Source organism: Coregonus clupeaformis, chromosome 7 (genome assembly GCF_020615455.1).
Source record: "Coregonus clupeaformis isolate EN_2021a chromosome 7, ASM2061545v1, whole genome shotgun sequence".
Taxonomy (NCBI): domain Eukaryota; kingdom Metazoa; phylum Chordata; class Actinopteri; order Salmoniformes; family Salmonidae; genus Coregonus; species Coregonus clupeaformis.
Window position 1 is genome coordinate 72212817 of NC_059198.1, and position 13685 is coordinate 72226501.

At 44.2% G+C, this 13685-nt stretch overlaps 1 protein-coding gene across 7 annotated transcripts in view; it reads left to right on the forward strand.

Moving 5' to 3' along the window:
* The window catches only part of LOC121569141 (microtubule-associated protein 4), a 143914-nt gene that overhangs the window by 20938 nt on the left and 109291 nt on the right, over positions 1-13685 (forward strand). For 6 of the 7 annotated variants that reach the window (XM_041879817.2, XM_041879814.2, XM_041879816.2 and 3 more), the window contains exons 2-3: positions 7877-8067; positions 9748-9804. In XM_041879817.2, coding sequence (XP_041735751.2) covers positions 7881-8067; positions 9748-9804 — 244 coding nt within the window. In that variant the 5' untranslated portion in view covers positions 7877-7880. The remainder of the gene's footprint in view (positions 1-7876; positions 8068-9747; positions 9805-13685) is intronic. The other variant, XM_041879813.2, reaches the window with a different exon arrangement.

The following is a 13685-nucleotide window of genomic DNA, read 5'->3' on the forward strand; positions in this document are numbered from 1 at the left end:
ACCCCCATTAATTTACTTAGTCACTCTCACTCAGATATCAGAAACATTTCTATCCACCCAATGCAAAATGTGCAGAATTGCATGAAATTAGCTTTAACACTGAAAAATGTTCTCTCTGACCCATGGCAAAATTAGTAGAATTGCATGAGATGTGTTATAAAATTGCAATGTCTTCTCTCCGCCCCATGGCAAAATGTGTAGAATTGCAGAAAACTTGCTTTAAAAGTATAACATTTTCTCTACGCCCCATGGCAAGATGTGTAGAATTGCAGGAAAGTAACTCTTAAAGTTTTTTTTTTTTCTCTCCGCTGTCAAGAGGGGGGCCGCTAAAATGTTTTGGTCGCAAGGTTGGGGGGCTCCCCCCAACAATGTGTGGGTTTGGATGTAGGTACGCAGACCCGCAAGCCACTGCGGCCCCCACCCCCATCAAAATTGCCCATCCCTGATCTAGTCAGGGGTATTGATAGACACAGTGGTGCACAGTACAGTGCTGTTGATTGTGTGGCGTGGGCTGGTAGTGAATCAGACCAGGAGGAATGTTGAAGACACCATCTAACTTAGATCAACATCACAACTGGACACTGGGCCTGTTGTCAACATCATCAACTGACCCACAGTCAGTCACACAACCAGAAGGACTCTACAGCACGTTTTCATTTGAGAGGTATTTTGTTTCAGCTTTCACTGCTGCATACTGACTTTATTTTGGGTTTGAATTATCGAATGGGCACTTCCTTTTTAAATCAGCACTAGTAATAAAAAAAGGATAAGAAAATATTGTTGCAGCCATAAGCGTTGGAAATGTTGATGTTGGTCCGTCCCATTATTTTCAAAACCTGTCTTGGCCGTATATTTACAGTATATTGATTGTAGTGTGTTTTGAAACATTGTGAACAGGCTACATACTGAACTACAAGGCACGGTCTTCTCCTCCTCTGAGTGAACTGTTGAGTGGGTTGGGGGAGAGCTGCAGTTCATGGTCACCAGATAAAAGGAGTGAGTCCACCCTTTGAAGTGAGATCCCACTGTCTCTAGTCCTGTGTGGCTCAGTTGGTAGAGCATGGCGCTTGCAACGCCAGGGTTGTGGGTTCGATTTTCACAGGGGACCAGTACTAAAAAGTATGAAAATTAATGCACTGGATAAGAGCGCCTGCTAAATGACTGTAAATGTAAATGTATCTTTTAAGGCTGTGTATTGATTGATAAGGCAGGGGTTAGTCTTGGCGGTATTGAGTGTAACTGTAACCATAGCTAGCTTCAGATGGGGGCTAGGCTCAGCAGGCTTCCCCCAGGGCCACTCACTCACTCACTCACTCACTCACTCACTCACTCACTCACTCACTCACTCACTCACAGGGACATGTTATTGTACTGGAGAGAGATTGGAAGTGTTTAAATCTATGAATGTAGCCTAATCAGTTTTATCCCAGAATCTATCACAGATGTGGATAATAAGAAGGAAAGTGAGTTGCGTTAATTTTGTAATAATAAAATAAATAATACATTTTAAAACATAGTGGCATCCAGTAGACTGCAAAATCCAAGCGTAAAGACATTATCCAATTTGAATGATTTTAGAGTTTAGCTCCATGGAACCGTCACAGGGAACCACCTGCTTGTAATTTCAGCCATCAGGTCATGTGTGAACAGGCCTTTGAAAAACAGCATGGAGAAAAAGGCCTGTGTCAGCTGTCTATGCAGATCAGTAGAAACAAAAACAGAAGTGGTGGTGCAGAAAAAGGGAAGCGGTGCGCTGTACAGGGCCTCAGGCATACACACACACACACACACACACACACACACACACGGTTGGCTGGGGCCTATCAGATGCCAGTCCTGTTGAAGTTCAACTGAGAGGTGAGCGAGGGCTGTTTTTCAAGATTCAAAGACCACTGGGTGCCAGCCAGAAAGAGTCACTGCACAAAAACATACATATTCATTGAGTCTCAGACACACACACACACATTCAGAGATACGCTACATGCCATTAGAGTAAGAAGGACAGAATGCCTGCTAAACCAGAACAGTGTCATCACCTCTCCTAGAATGTGACATTCGAGGTCAGAATTCCTCCATAGCTGTTTTCTATCTGCTCAGTAATGAACATGACGTCTTGTCTGGGGTTTTTGTGATTTATTTAAAGATTTGTAGGAAGTAATTAAAGGTTCTATTAAAAGTTATAATACAAAATATTTTCCAATTGGTGGTTTGGAACTGATTGGTGTGTTGTGGCTAATTCCTTCAGGATCTTGACTTTGTTATTTTTTAGGACAAAAATAACTCTCCCAAACCTTCACAACACAAGGCTACTTTTCTGTAAAACCAGTTGACGTAGTAACAGTCCTAACCCCAGACGTCCTAGATGAACAGGAAAGGGTGTGGTCTACCTGAGAGAGGTCACAGCATAACGAGAGCACCACCGTGACCTCATTTCCTCCCACACAGACACGCCCCAGGAAGTGTCTGAGAAGCCAATGACCTCATTGGACAGACTGTGTGACCTCATCCCCCGGTTGTGACCGCAACCCAAATGGCAGGCCTACCACAGAAAATAAATGGTATCAAGCTGCCAGACAGTTGTTTTGGCGTCACAAGGACCGCGGACCTTGCAATTTAGGACAGCCCAGTACATGTGCCACTTTTCCCCTAAGGAAAACACTGTTGTTACAGCCGGGCAAACATTGACCAATGACCACAGTTGTCTGGGTCCTTCCAGTTCCTCATTCGTGTTCAAGGATGTCAGTGTCCAGAAGTGCTGTACTGTAGCTACAGTGTTTGGAAGAATTGGAATTGAGTTTGAAGTGATTTTGCAGAGGACAGGCAAGGAGAAGACAGCAGCACTAATCTAATTCGATACTAACCTTCACTTTCAAACTGTACTTGTGGGTGACCCTTGCATCCCTTGTAGGTCTGGGTCCTGGCTTGGCATAGTGCCAAGGGTGACTGCAGTAAGCTGATAGGGAAACCCACACACCACTTAGGCTGCAGCACACGCTAAATAGTGCACCTGCAGTATCTGCCATGTCTGTCGTGTCAACACGTACGAGTGCCACTTAAAGAACCCGCAAAGGCGCTGATCTACCACGTCATTACGTCAGGTATGGCGCACTGTCTGCTATTGTGGCTGCTTTTGTGACAGATGGCCATTTTGAAATACTCTTAAAGGGGCAGTGCAGTCAAAAAATATATTTTTATTTTTCCCACAATATGAGCTTGAAATAACACTTTGAAATCGTGATAATGCCCTTTTAGCGGAAGAGCTTTTAGAAAAAAAAAGTTCTAGAATTTCAGCCTGTTTAGAGGTAGGATGGAGTTTTTGGCTGACAGCATGACATCACAATCTGATCGGATTATTCTGAACAATGCATTTATTTGCATTTATAAACCGGGTGGATCAAGCCCTGAATGCTGATTGGCTGAAAGCCGTGGAATATCAGACCGTATACCATGGGCATGACCCTTTTTTTCTACTGGTCTAATTACGCTGCTAACCAGTTTATAATAGCAGTAAGGCTCCTCTGGGTTTGTGGTATATACCATGGCTAGGTGTTGTACCAGGCACTCTGCGTTGCGTTGTGCATAAGAACACCCCTTAGCCGTGGTATATTGGACATATACCACACCTCCTCTGGCCTTATTGCTTAAATATATCCGGGGTAGGCTAGACCAGGGGTATTCAACTCTTACCCTACGAGGTCTGCAGCCTGCTGATTTTCTGTTCTACCTGATAATTAATTGCACCCACCTGGTGTCCCAGGTCTAAATCAGTCCCTGATTAGAGGGAAAGAATGAATAAAAAGGAGTGGAACTGGCTTCGAGGTCCAGAGTTTAATACGAGGGGTATAAACGATCCTATCCACCAATCAGGGCTGTGTATGTAAATATATTTACATTTATATCAACACGCCCACACGATCAGACTGAGCATTTCAATGGCAAAAGGAGGCTCAGGAAAAGAAATGATACAAAAAATATATTTTGAGTTATTTTCATGAAATAAATGTACACAGTGATTTATTAGACATACAGCAACGATTTAAAAATACAATTTAAAAGACTGCATGGGGTCTTTAAACATTTGTTTATCTTTGTTTCACTCTGGTGAAAGATTTAGCTGTGAAAACATGCTGGTTATTTCGTCCTGAATTTCCAGTTTGCCTTTAGTATGACAGAATGTCAGTTTTGTTTATCCTCATTTCACATGTTTCTATGATTCACCTATGTGTGCTGTCGGCTACTTTACATACTATAGTGATCTGTTGCAGCAGATTAGAGAGGATTAACCTTATCCATGGCCTTATGTCATCCAACGGGGACACACACACACACACTGCCACATCAGCCAGAGTACTAGACGTCCCGTGGGACATTTGTTGGTCAGACCGCACAATAGAAAGCCTGGCTTTCCTTTGGTTTCCTTCCTTTGTTGAAACAAAATGGTTTCCGAGTGGCCACACCAAATTGTATTCAAGAGGTTAATGTTAGAATCTGAGCCAAAACTGCAGCAACAACCTTTGGGGTGTTTTCTTAGAGCTCTAGCAATTCAGCCAATTCAATTTCAACAGCAGTTTAAATGCCATGATTGTCAAAGATGCAAGTTTGTTAACAGAATGACTGTTTGTGCTGTTGGTGCCGTCATTCTGTTACCAACAACCGTCATTCTGTTACCAAACTTTGCATCTGCACTGTTCTTCAAGTAAATGTGTTTTTCTAAAATGTTCAGTGGAAATTGGTAAAAGTCACCCTTGTACATAGAGTTGTATGTAGTTTTTTTTTTTAAACTATGCAATCATTGGTTTTTGTTTGGCATACATTTTAAAGTGAAACATCTGAGTCTCAGCATCACTCTGTTGCCGTGGAATTGCCTGGATACTACTGAGGCATATAGACTGTTTGAGTCTTACACTCTGTATTGTGAATGTTCAAGTTTGAGTCGGTCTTCATAGCCCCGTAGGGAAATATAGTTTTCACTTCATACAGGACAACACATATGGGCAATTCCATGGTAACGGTATTACACTGACACTTAGATTTTGTCACTTTAAAATGTATGCCAAACAAAGTTTAACAAACCATGCAAGTCTATGCACAAGGACTACAATTATTATTATTTTTTCTCCCCAATTTCGTGATTACGACATTGTACTCATCGCTGCAACTCTCCAACGGGCTCAGGATAGGCGAAGGTCGAGTCATGCATCCTCCGAAACGACCCGCCAAACCGCGCTTCTTAACACCCGCTCGCTTAACCCGGAAGCCAGCTGCACCAATGTGTTGGAGGAAACACCGTTCAACTGATGACCGAAGTCAGCCTGCAGGTGCCCGGCCCGCCACAAGGAGTTGCTAGAGCGCGATGAGCCAAGTAAAGACCCCCCGGCCAAACCCTCCCCTAACCTGGACGACGCTGGGCCAATTGTGCACCGCCCTATGGGACTCCCGGTAACGGGATCGAACCCCAGGCTGTAGTGACGCCGCAATACTGCGATGCAGTGCCTTAGACCACTGCGCCACTCGGGAGGCCCCCACAAGGACTACTTTTAACAATTTACACAGAGAATTTGACAAAAACACATTTACTTGAAGAAGAGTGCAGACTCAAAGTTTGGTAACAGAATGACGGCTTGTGCTGTTGGTGCCGTCATTCTGTTACCAAACTTTGCATCTTCACTGTTAAAAGTAGTCCTTGTTCATAGAGTTGTATGGTTTTTTAAACTTTGAAATCAATGGATTTTGTTTGGCATACATTTTAAAGTGAAAAATCGGTGTCTCAGCATAATTCCGTTACCTTGGAATTGCCCATATGTAAAGCAGACACTGTTAAGTCAGACACTGTAAAACCAGTTCTGTGCCTCAATACTATAGCAATCTGCCATTGACTCAATGTTGTACCAATCAAATCAAGTCAAATCAAATGTTATTGGCCACATGCGCCAAATACAACAGGTGCAGACATTACAGTGAAATGCTTACTTACAGCCCTTAACCAACAGTGCATTTATTTTTAATAAAAAAAGTAGAATAAAACAACAAAAAAGTGTTGAGAAAAAAAGCCCAATGACTGGGCTTTCAAATCAGAAGTCACTGAAAAGGCAATACCTATAACGTGTTAAGGCGTCCGTATGCTTCCCATCCGAAACCGTTCGGAACAGTTTGTGCATATATTATGACAGCATTTTGTGATGTTTTGGTCTTCGGCAAGGTTTTTTTTGGCTGTTCGTGCACAAATGTTTTCTTCGGGAGGCAAGCCGAAGTTCGGAACCGAAGTCTACGCCCCTTCTTCGGTCATTGGTCAACAGTAGGGATTCATCAATTAAGTGTTTGTTGTCATTCAACGATAGATGACTTGTTTTCATGCAACATTTTTCACTTGAGAAATACTGCACCAAACATCTTTAAAATTGCTTGACTAAGATCTCCTCTGCAAAAACTTCTAAATGAATGACAGATTTCTTGAGTTATCTTAAATTAATTTGGACTTCTTTGAGGAAGTGTATACTGGCTACGGCATCTCAAGATGGACAAACAGTACTACGCTTTTAAAGGAAGCGCCAGCCGAACCGAAGCATGCGGAAGCCTATAGGCATTGTCACCTCCCAGACTGTCCAGCAGATGGAGCTCCTGTGTTATGCTGTAAATACACACAGACTGCTCTGTGAAAAGCGAGAGAGACAGAGAGAGAGAGAGAGAGCCCAACCATACAGACAGTAGCCCTACAATGAGCTCTGTCACTTCACACTGTACCAGTACACTGGCTGGTCACTTAGGAAACTCTTTATTTACGTCCACAATTTGAAAGTGTGCAGAGAAGGAAAGATGCAGAGAGAGGGATGAAGAGAGATGGAGAGAGATGCAGGCCAGGTTAGGTGCCCTCACTGCCCTGGGCTGGGAGGGAGGGAGGTTTTGCTGGAGCGTGTGCTGCTCTGCTCTTCTGTTCTTCCCTATCCCTAATCCCTCTCTCTGATACACCATTGGCACATGCTATCCTAATCTCCCTGATTGAGGAAGCCAGAGGGAGGAGGGGTTGGAGTGAAAAGGGAAGAATGGAGGAGAGATTATAGGAGGGAGAGGAACGGAGAGGAGGAAAGAATGAGGGAATGGTAATGCTTAGCCTGTGGGGAAATGAAAACGGAGAAAGAGAGAGCGAGAGGGAGAGGGAGGGAGAGAGGGATAGGGGATGGAGGGACCACTGAGCAGGATTATAACCTGTCATTACCCCTTCGACGTCGGTGAAAGATGACACCATATGACTCGGCAGATTCTCACAGCTGCCGTTGGTCAGATGACCCTAGAGCTGTGTCTTTCTCTCTGGCCTGATCATCAGCAGGCCTTTTCCCTGAGTGTCTGTCTGTCTGTCTGTGTACTTGCCCTAGTGCTATAGCATCATGTAGCCTAGAGTGTGCTGTTCTCTCATTGGGAACATCCGTGGATGTCCCAGATTATTGGGTCTGTGTGGGCCTAGCAGAGAGGCCTTGTGGCCCAGAAGGACATTACATTACAGGCAGTGTTAGATAGAGAGAGAGCTGGAACCTCAGGAGGCCTGCCCGCTGGCTCTGTCTGGGATGCTGGTTTGGAGAATTCATAAATGATGCTTCTGCTAAATATCAAATATGACTTGTTGGTACAGTTGAAATGTAACATACACTGATGTTTATAGCTCCACATCATGAAATTATGTTGTAGCTATTTTATTACCTCAAACTGTATGTGCAATCTGTATATATACATGTATGTGCATGTTTCTCCTGCGGTATATATTTTGACATTTGTGCATGTAACTCAAATGTTTCATCCATCCAAAACTGTCCTTCCTGCATCCCATTTAAATTCTGTATCCAACCTTACACCCCTGCTTGTCTCTGTCTCTGTCTCCCCCCAGAACCATGGCAGAGCTGGACCTGAGTCTGAGCGATGCTCTGACGGACAGTGTGCCCCAGGCTGGCCCCGAGGACCTGGTGGAGAGGGACTTTGTGGCCCAGCTGGAGGCTGAGGCCTTTGACGACCAGGTGGGCGAGACGGTGGGCAAGACGGACTACATTCCCCTGCTGGACAACGACGGGACCAGGGCAGGTGAGCTGACTGGAGGGACAGGGTTAGGGGGACAAGGGGGAGGAGGGAGGTAATTGAGCTCAGTCACTAACACAATCATAGGACAAGAGAAGGTGAGCAAAATGGTTGGTTGGTTGGTTGGTTGGTTGATTGATCGATGACAATGGGAATATGAAGGAACATCTGCCATGCTAGCCAACTATATGTAAATGTATTAACCTACAGTGGATAACCGCGGACTAATGCACCTCTGAGCTTCCTACTGTACATCCTTCCTAACCAGGGGGCAGTGCTTAGTGAAGGAAGGGTGACAGGTCGTGGTGAGGTGATGTGTAATACTCACTCTTCTCTCAGGGTAATGCAGGGTGATGTGTAAGACTCGCACTCTTTTCTCAGGGTAATGCAGGGTGATGTGTAAGACTCGCACTCTTTTCTCAGGGTAATGCAGGGTGATGTGTAAGAATCACACTCTTTTCTCAGAGTAATGCAGGGTGATGTGTAAGACTCGCACTCTTTTCTCAGGGTAATGCAGGGTGATGTGTAAGACTCACACTCTTTTCTCAGAGTAATGTGCTTGGCTTTTATTGTTCCCATCTCATCAACGACTTCCTTCCGTCTATTCTTCCTTCCTGGGAGAGATGAGAGAGTAAGACCAAAAGAAAGAAAGAAAGAAAGCTCTACAAATCTTCTTTCACATTACCCCCACGCCACACACTAACATAGGTTTATATCTATGACGCTTGTATGTTTCTGTAATTGTAATGTATGTGTGTCTATGTCTGTAATTTGATTAGGTTGAGTCCAAGTCTGTAAATTGTTATGTCTGATATTTGTCTGAAACATTGTTCCCCGCTGCTGTTGTCTTGGTTGGATCAGGTATCTCTTGAAAAACATATTTTATCTCAATGAGACTAACCTGGATAAATAAAGGTTCAATAAAACATAGGTGACTGTACTGTAGCACATGCAGCCAGGCGTCTTATAGAATTTCACATTCTATATGAGCAGATCATGCATGTTCTAATGAAATTAACCCCAGGATTAGTCCTTAGCGTATGGGCTTCACCGTCTATACCCAACTGATACTACAGTTAATCCATGGTATTGAATGTGCAGATAGCTGCCAACGTGTAATCTCACTTAAATTCAGACCTCCATGGTTTCTGGGAAGGGCTGCCATAACTAGGCACGTAACTAGGCCCAATGGTGTAGGAAAACTGTAATTGCAGTAATCCTAAAAGTGAGAAGAAGCGAGTGTGTAACGTTACGTAACCTTACGTAAGCAGCTCCAGATAAGAGACTGATAAAGCCAGACAGAGCTGGACAAGGCCTGCCATTCTGAGTCTTGACGGTGTGTCACTCCTGCGGCTGTGGCCTGATTTTAGTGGAGTGTGTGTGTGTGTGTGTGTGTGTGTGTGTGTGTGTGTGTGTGTGTGTGTGTGTGTGTGCATGCTTGTGTGTGTCCAGCAGACTGTGACTCAGCTGTAGGCCACATCTGTTGTCCAGGCAGTCTGTCCAGAGTTGCGGACTGTGTGTGTGGCCAGTTTTCCATGATGGCCAACTTCAGAAGTACCTTAGGTAGTAATTATGTGTTGGTTCCAGCTGACGCACCAACACGCCTTGTTGGGGTATGTGTGTGTGTGTGTCCAAGCAGAAAGCTAATAGGTAGTCGGCCTAATCTGTGTGTGTGTGTGTGAGCAGATGCCGACCCTGTGTTGGAGAATGGCGAGCAGGACGCCCAAGGGGCACAAAAACCTGGTAAGAGTTAATTCCCAGAATTTTCCACTCCTCTGTCCTCGGCCACTCTGAACGTACCACCTGACCATTCTCATGCACCTTCGTCCGTCACGCCTCTTTCTCGTCCTCTACTTCCTGCTTCCTGTGTCCTCGTCCTTTGCTTGAGTTATTTCTCCTTTTGAGTGTTTTGAGTGTGTGTGGTTGGGTTGACTCTATTTCTACTTGTATTGTCAACCAGGGACTTTCAGGGCAGGATGTGTAAGGTTAGTTATGTATTGGTTGGACCTTTTTGAGGTTCAACAGCATCCTGTCACACACTAAGAGTACAAGACCGATATTCTGTCTTTCATTTCCTCTCAAATTATAGAGACGTTCATCTTTACCTTACTTTTCACTTTCGTCTGTATCAGAGAGGCTGAATAGCCATCACTGCTGTTCACAGTAACTCTATAGAAGTTACAGAATCTCTGTCATCTTCAATCCTGCATTGTGTATAAGAACCTTGAAGGGACAAGAAAGCAGGTGTTTCTGTGAGCACTCATGTTGCACTTTCTCAAGTGCTGCCGTGGATCACTTCAGTTTCTCAAGTGCTGAAGTGCTGTCTCTACTCTCTTGTCCTTCCATCTGAAATGAAGTGTTCTGTGACTAGCTGAGCAGTCTTTATCACAGTGTTATGACTATCTGCTGGAAGCTTCATTATTCCCTCTCTCCTCTGTGGTAATTAACCAACTGCAGCACTACAGGGAGGAAATGAACGCTGCTCTGCCTTTGTACCGTCTCCTATTGAGCAGCCCTTTTAATTATCCACTAACAGACAAACCTGTGCCGTAGGATGTCTGCATATATTTCAATACATTTCAGGGGAATTCCACTTTGTGTGTGTGTGTGTGTGTGTGCTTTGTACACTCATTTTCTTTCTTTCTTTGTCTTTGGATTTCTTTGCCTTTCTGAGCATTCCAATCCACTTCACATAAACCTTTTCTTGAAGTACCGTGCATGACCAAGATGAGATTGCATGGAGGAAATACTTAGTCTGATGCACCCAATGCTTTTTGCTCTCCTACACTAACATTCATACCACACAAGTAGAGTACAACTCTCTCTCCCTTCAGCCCAGGTTGAGTTGAATAAGACTAGAGAGCTTGTGCCCATTGGCAGTGTGGCTGTGCCCAGTATGGCATAATGCCCGCCTGCCTTGCCCATCTGACCGTGGGTTGATGGGAGGGCGTTAATGGGGCGCAGGACTGCGGGCGGTCGTCTGTGTTGGCGTGACCTCTGTCCGTCCGTCTGTCTGTCTCCGTCCCTCGATCTGTTTGCATGCCTCGGTCAGCATCAGTCACTGCAGTTACAAACTGTCTGAGTGTGCGGGTGCAGTATGTGCGCACGAGTGTGTGTGTGGTGTGTGTGTGAGGGGGGGTATGCTGTGGGACAGGGGTGTTCTCAGGGAGGATGTATTTTGGAGTTTCAGACTATGCTCCAGTCCAGACTTAGAGCCTGTATTCACTTAATCCTGTCTGAATCTTGATTTGCCTCAAATCCACTACAGGATACAAGAAGATGTCATCAGCTATCTTATAGAGAGATTATTGCTTAAAAAGAAGATATGAAATAACGTCTACCCATTGATAGTAAGAGATTAAGATATGTTTATATGAAATAACGTCTACCCATTGATAGTAAGACATTAAGATATGTTTATATGAAATAACGTCTACCCATTAATAGTAAGACATTAAGATATGTTTATATGAAATAACGTCTACCCATTAATAGTAAGAGATTAAGATATGTTTATATGAAATAACGTCTACCCATTGATAGTAAGAGATTAAGATATTTACTACGTTTTGTGTAATAGCCAACTACTGGTGATGCCATTGTGCTGGACTACTTGCACGTAGCATCTGGCCTTTTCTGGGTGCATTGATTCCATTTATCATTGTTATCAAAAGTAACCTTTTGGGGAGTAGAGTACAGTAGAGGCAGGAGGGATAAGTAGGAACTAGGTCAGAGAATTGAGAACGTAAGCTAAATGCAGAGACAGGAACCAAAATTTGGGAGCCACGAGAAGCAGTCTGTGTGTGTGTGTGTGTGTGTGTGTGTGTGTGTGTGTGCGCTGCATGATGCCACTGGCTGGGACGCATGTATGCTACTGCATGGGGAAATGCTTGGAGTAGGCAGGTGTTGTAGTTGGCATATATGGTCCTGTTGTTATCGCTTTACTAACCAGCACTCTTGTTCTCTTCCCTATCGCCCCTCTCACCCACCATGTCCCCCCCACTCCTATTCATACTCACTCTTATACTCTCTTTCCCTTTCTCTTGGATCATTCATCTCTCTCTGCCTCATATCTACCATTCATCTCTCTCTGCCTCATATCTACCATTCATCTCTCTCTGCCTCCTATCTACCATTCATCTCTCTCTGCCTCCTATCTACCATTCATCTCTCTCTGCCTCCTATCTACCATTCATCTCTCTCTGCCTCCTATCTACCATTCATCTCTCTCTGCCTCCTATCTACCATTCATCTCTCTCTGCCTCCTATCTACCATTCATCTCTCTCTGCCTCCTATCTACCATTCATCTCTCTCTGCCTCCTATCTACCATTCATCTCTCTCTCTCTCTCATCCTCTTTTTCTTATTTCCTACATTTCTTTATCCTCGTCTTTTTCTTCCTCTCTTCCCTCAACTCTCCTCTCTCTTGTCTTTCACCAATCCAAGCTTCAGAGGACTAGAACGAGCCGCCGCCCGAGTGTCAGCTGTGCTTCTGCTTCTCTGCACCTCTCCTCTCCCTCCTCAGTACCCCCTCCCCCTCTAACCACCACCCCAATGCCCATCAGCCTGGAGACCTCTGTAGGAAACATTGTGGACCCCCTCCTGACTCTCGCCAACCTTCCATCAGAATAAAGGGTTAGGGTGCTCCACTGCCGCCTGCATAAGTCCACTCTCTTGCCTACTCTAAGCCTGGGTGATTGAGCCTAGAGGACTACATGAGCAGAAAGATGCCTCCACCTACACAGATTATCAGGCACACGAGCACACAATCGCAATGCAGATACAGACTCATACACACAAGGAACATTCGAACAGAATATAGACTCACACACACACACGCAAACGTGCTTTCTACACTCTTCTATACAAAACCACAGAGTCCCTCCCTGTTCCAACACCCTAGAGGTGTAGATGTTTGTGCAGTATGAGTAGGGTCCTATAAAATCTCTTTGATATTTTTGCCTGATTACATTTTTAAAAACCAAATTCCGTTTTCTCCATTTGTTTTTTCCAGGTTTCCGTTTTCCCCTGTTTTTTCAGGTTTATCGATTTCAAAATCACACATTTTTAAAATAGAAAAACAACTAAATTGGATGTTGTAAGTCCACAACAATGCTTAAACCACATCAGGAAACCACTTTTGAGGTCTGGGAAAATTTACAAATGTTGATTTTTGGGTGTAGTTACCCTTTTAATTCTAGTGGGCACCTGTTGTTTAGCTGTGTTTTTGTAGTGCACATGTGATGGTAGAGTTTGCAAAACAAACACCCACTGGACTGATGCGAATAATCATGATATCATTCTGCCAGGGAAGCATAGGCTACTTTGTAGTTAAACGAGAAGGTCGTTGGGAGCCTTTCCATCTACCAGAAGATTTTCATTAGCATCATAGCTAAGGCTACACAAAGTGGTAGAGGCTCGCACCGCTCATACACAGACGGGGAATTCTCGTTTCCTCCTCAGAAAGTTGCAGGAAATACGAATCACTGATACATTCTGTTCATGTCATGATAAACTTGGGCAAATTAAGTAATTTTCAATACATTTAGTTGATTCCCTATTAAGTCCAATACATTTTAGAATATTGTTGAATTCCGCTTTGTCTGGATTCCGTGATTCTGTCC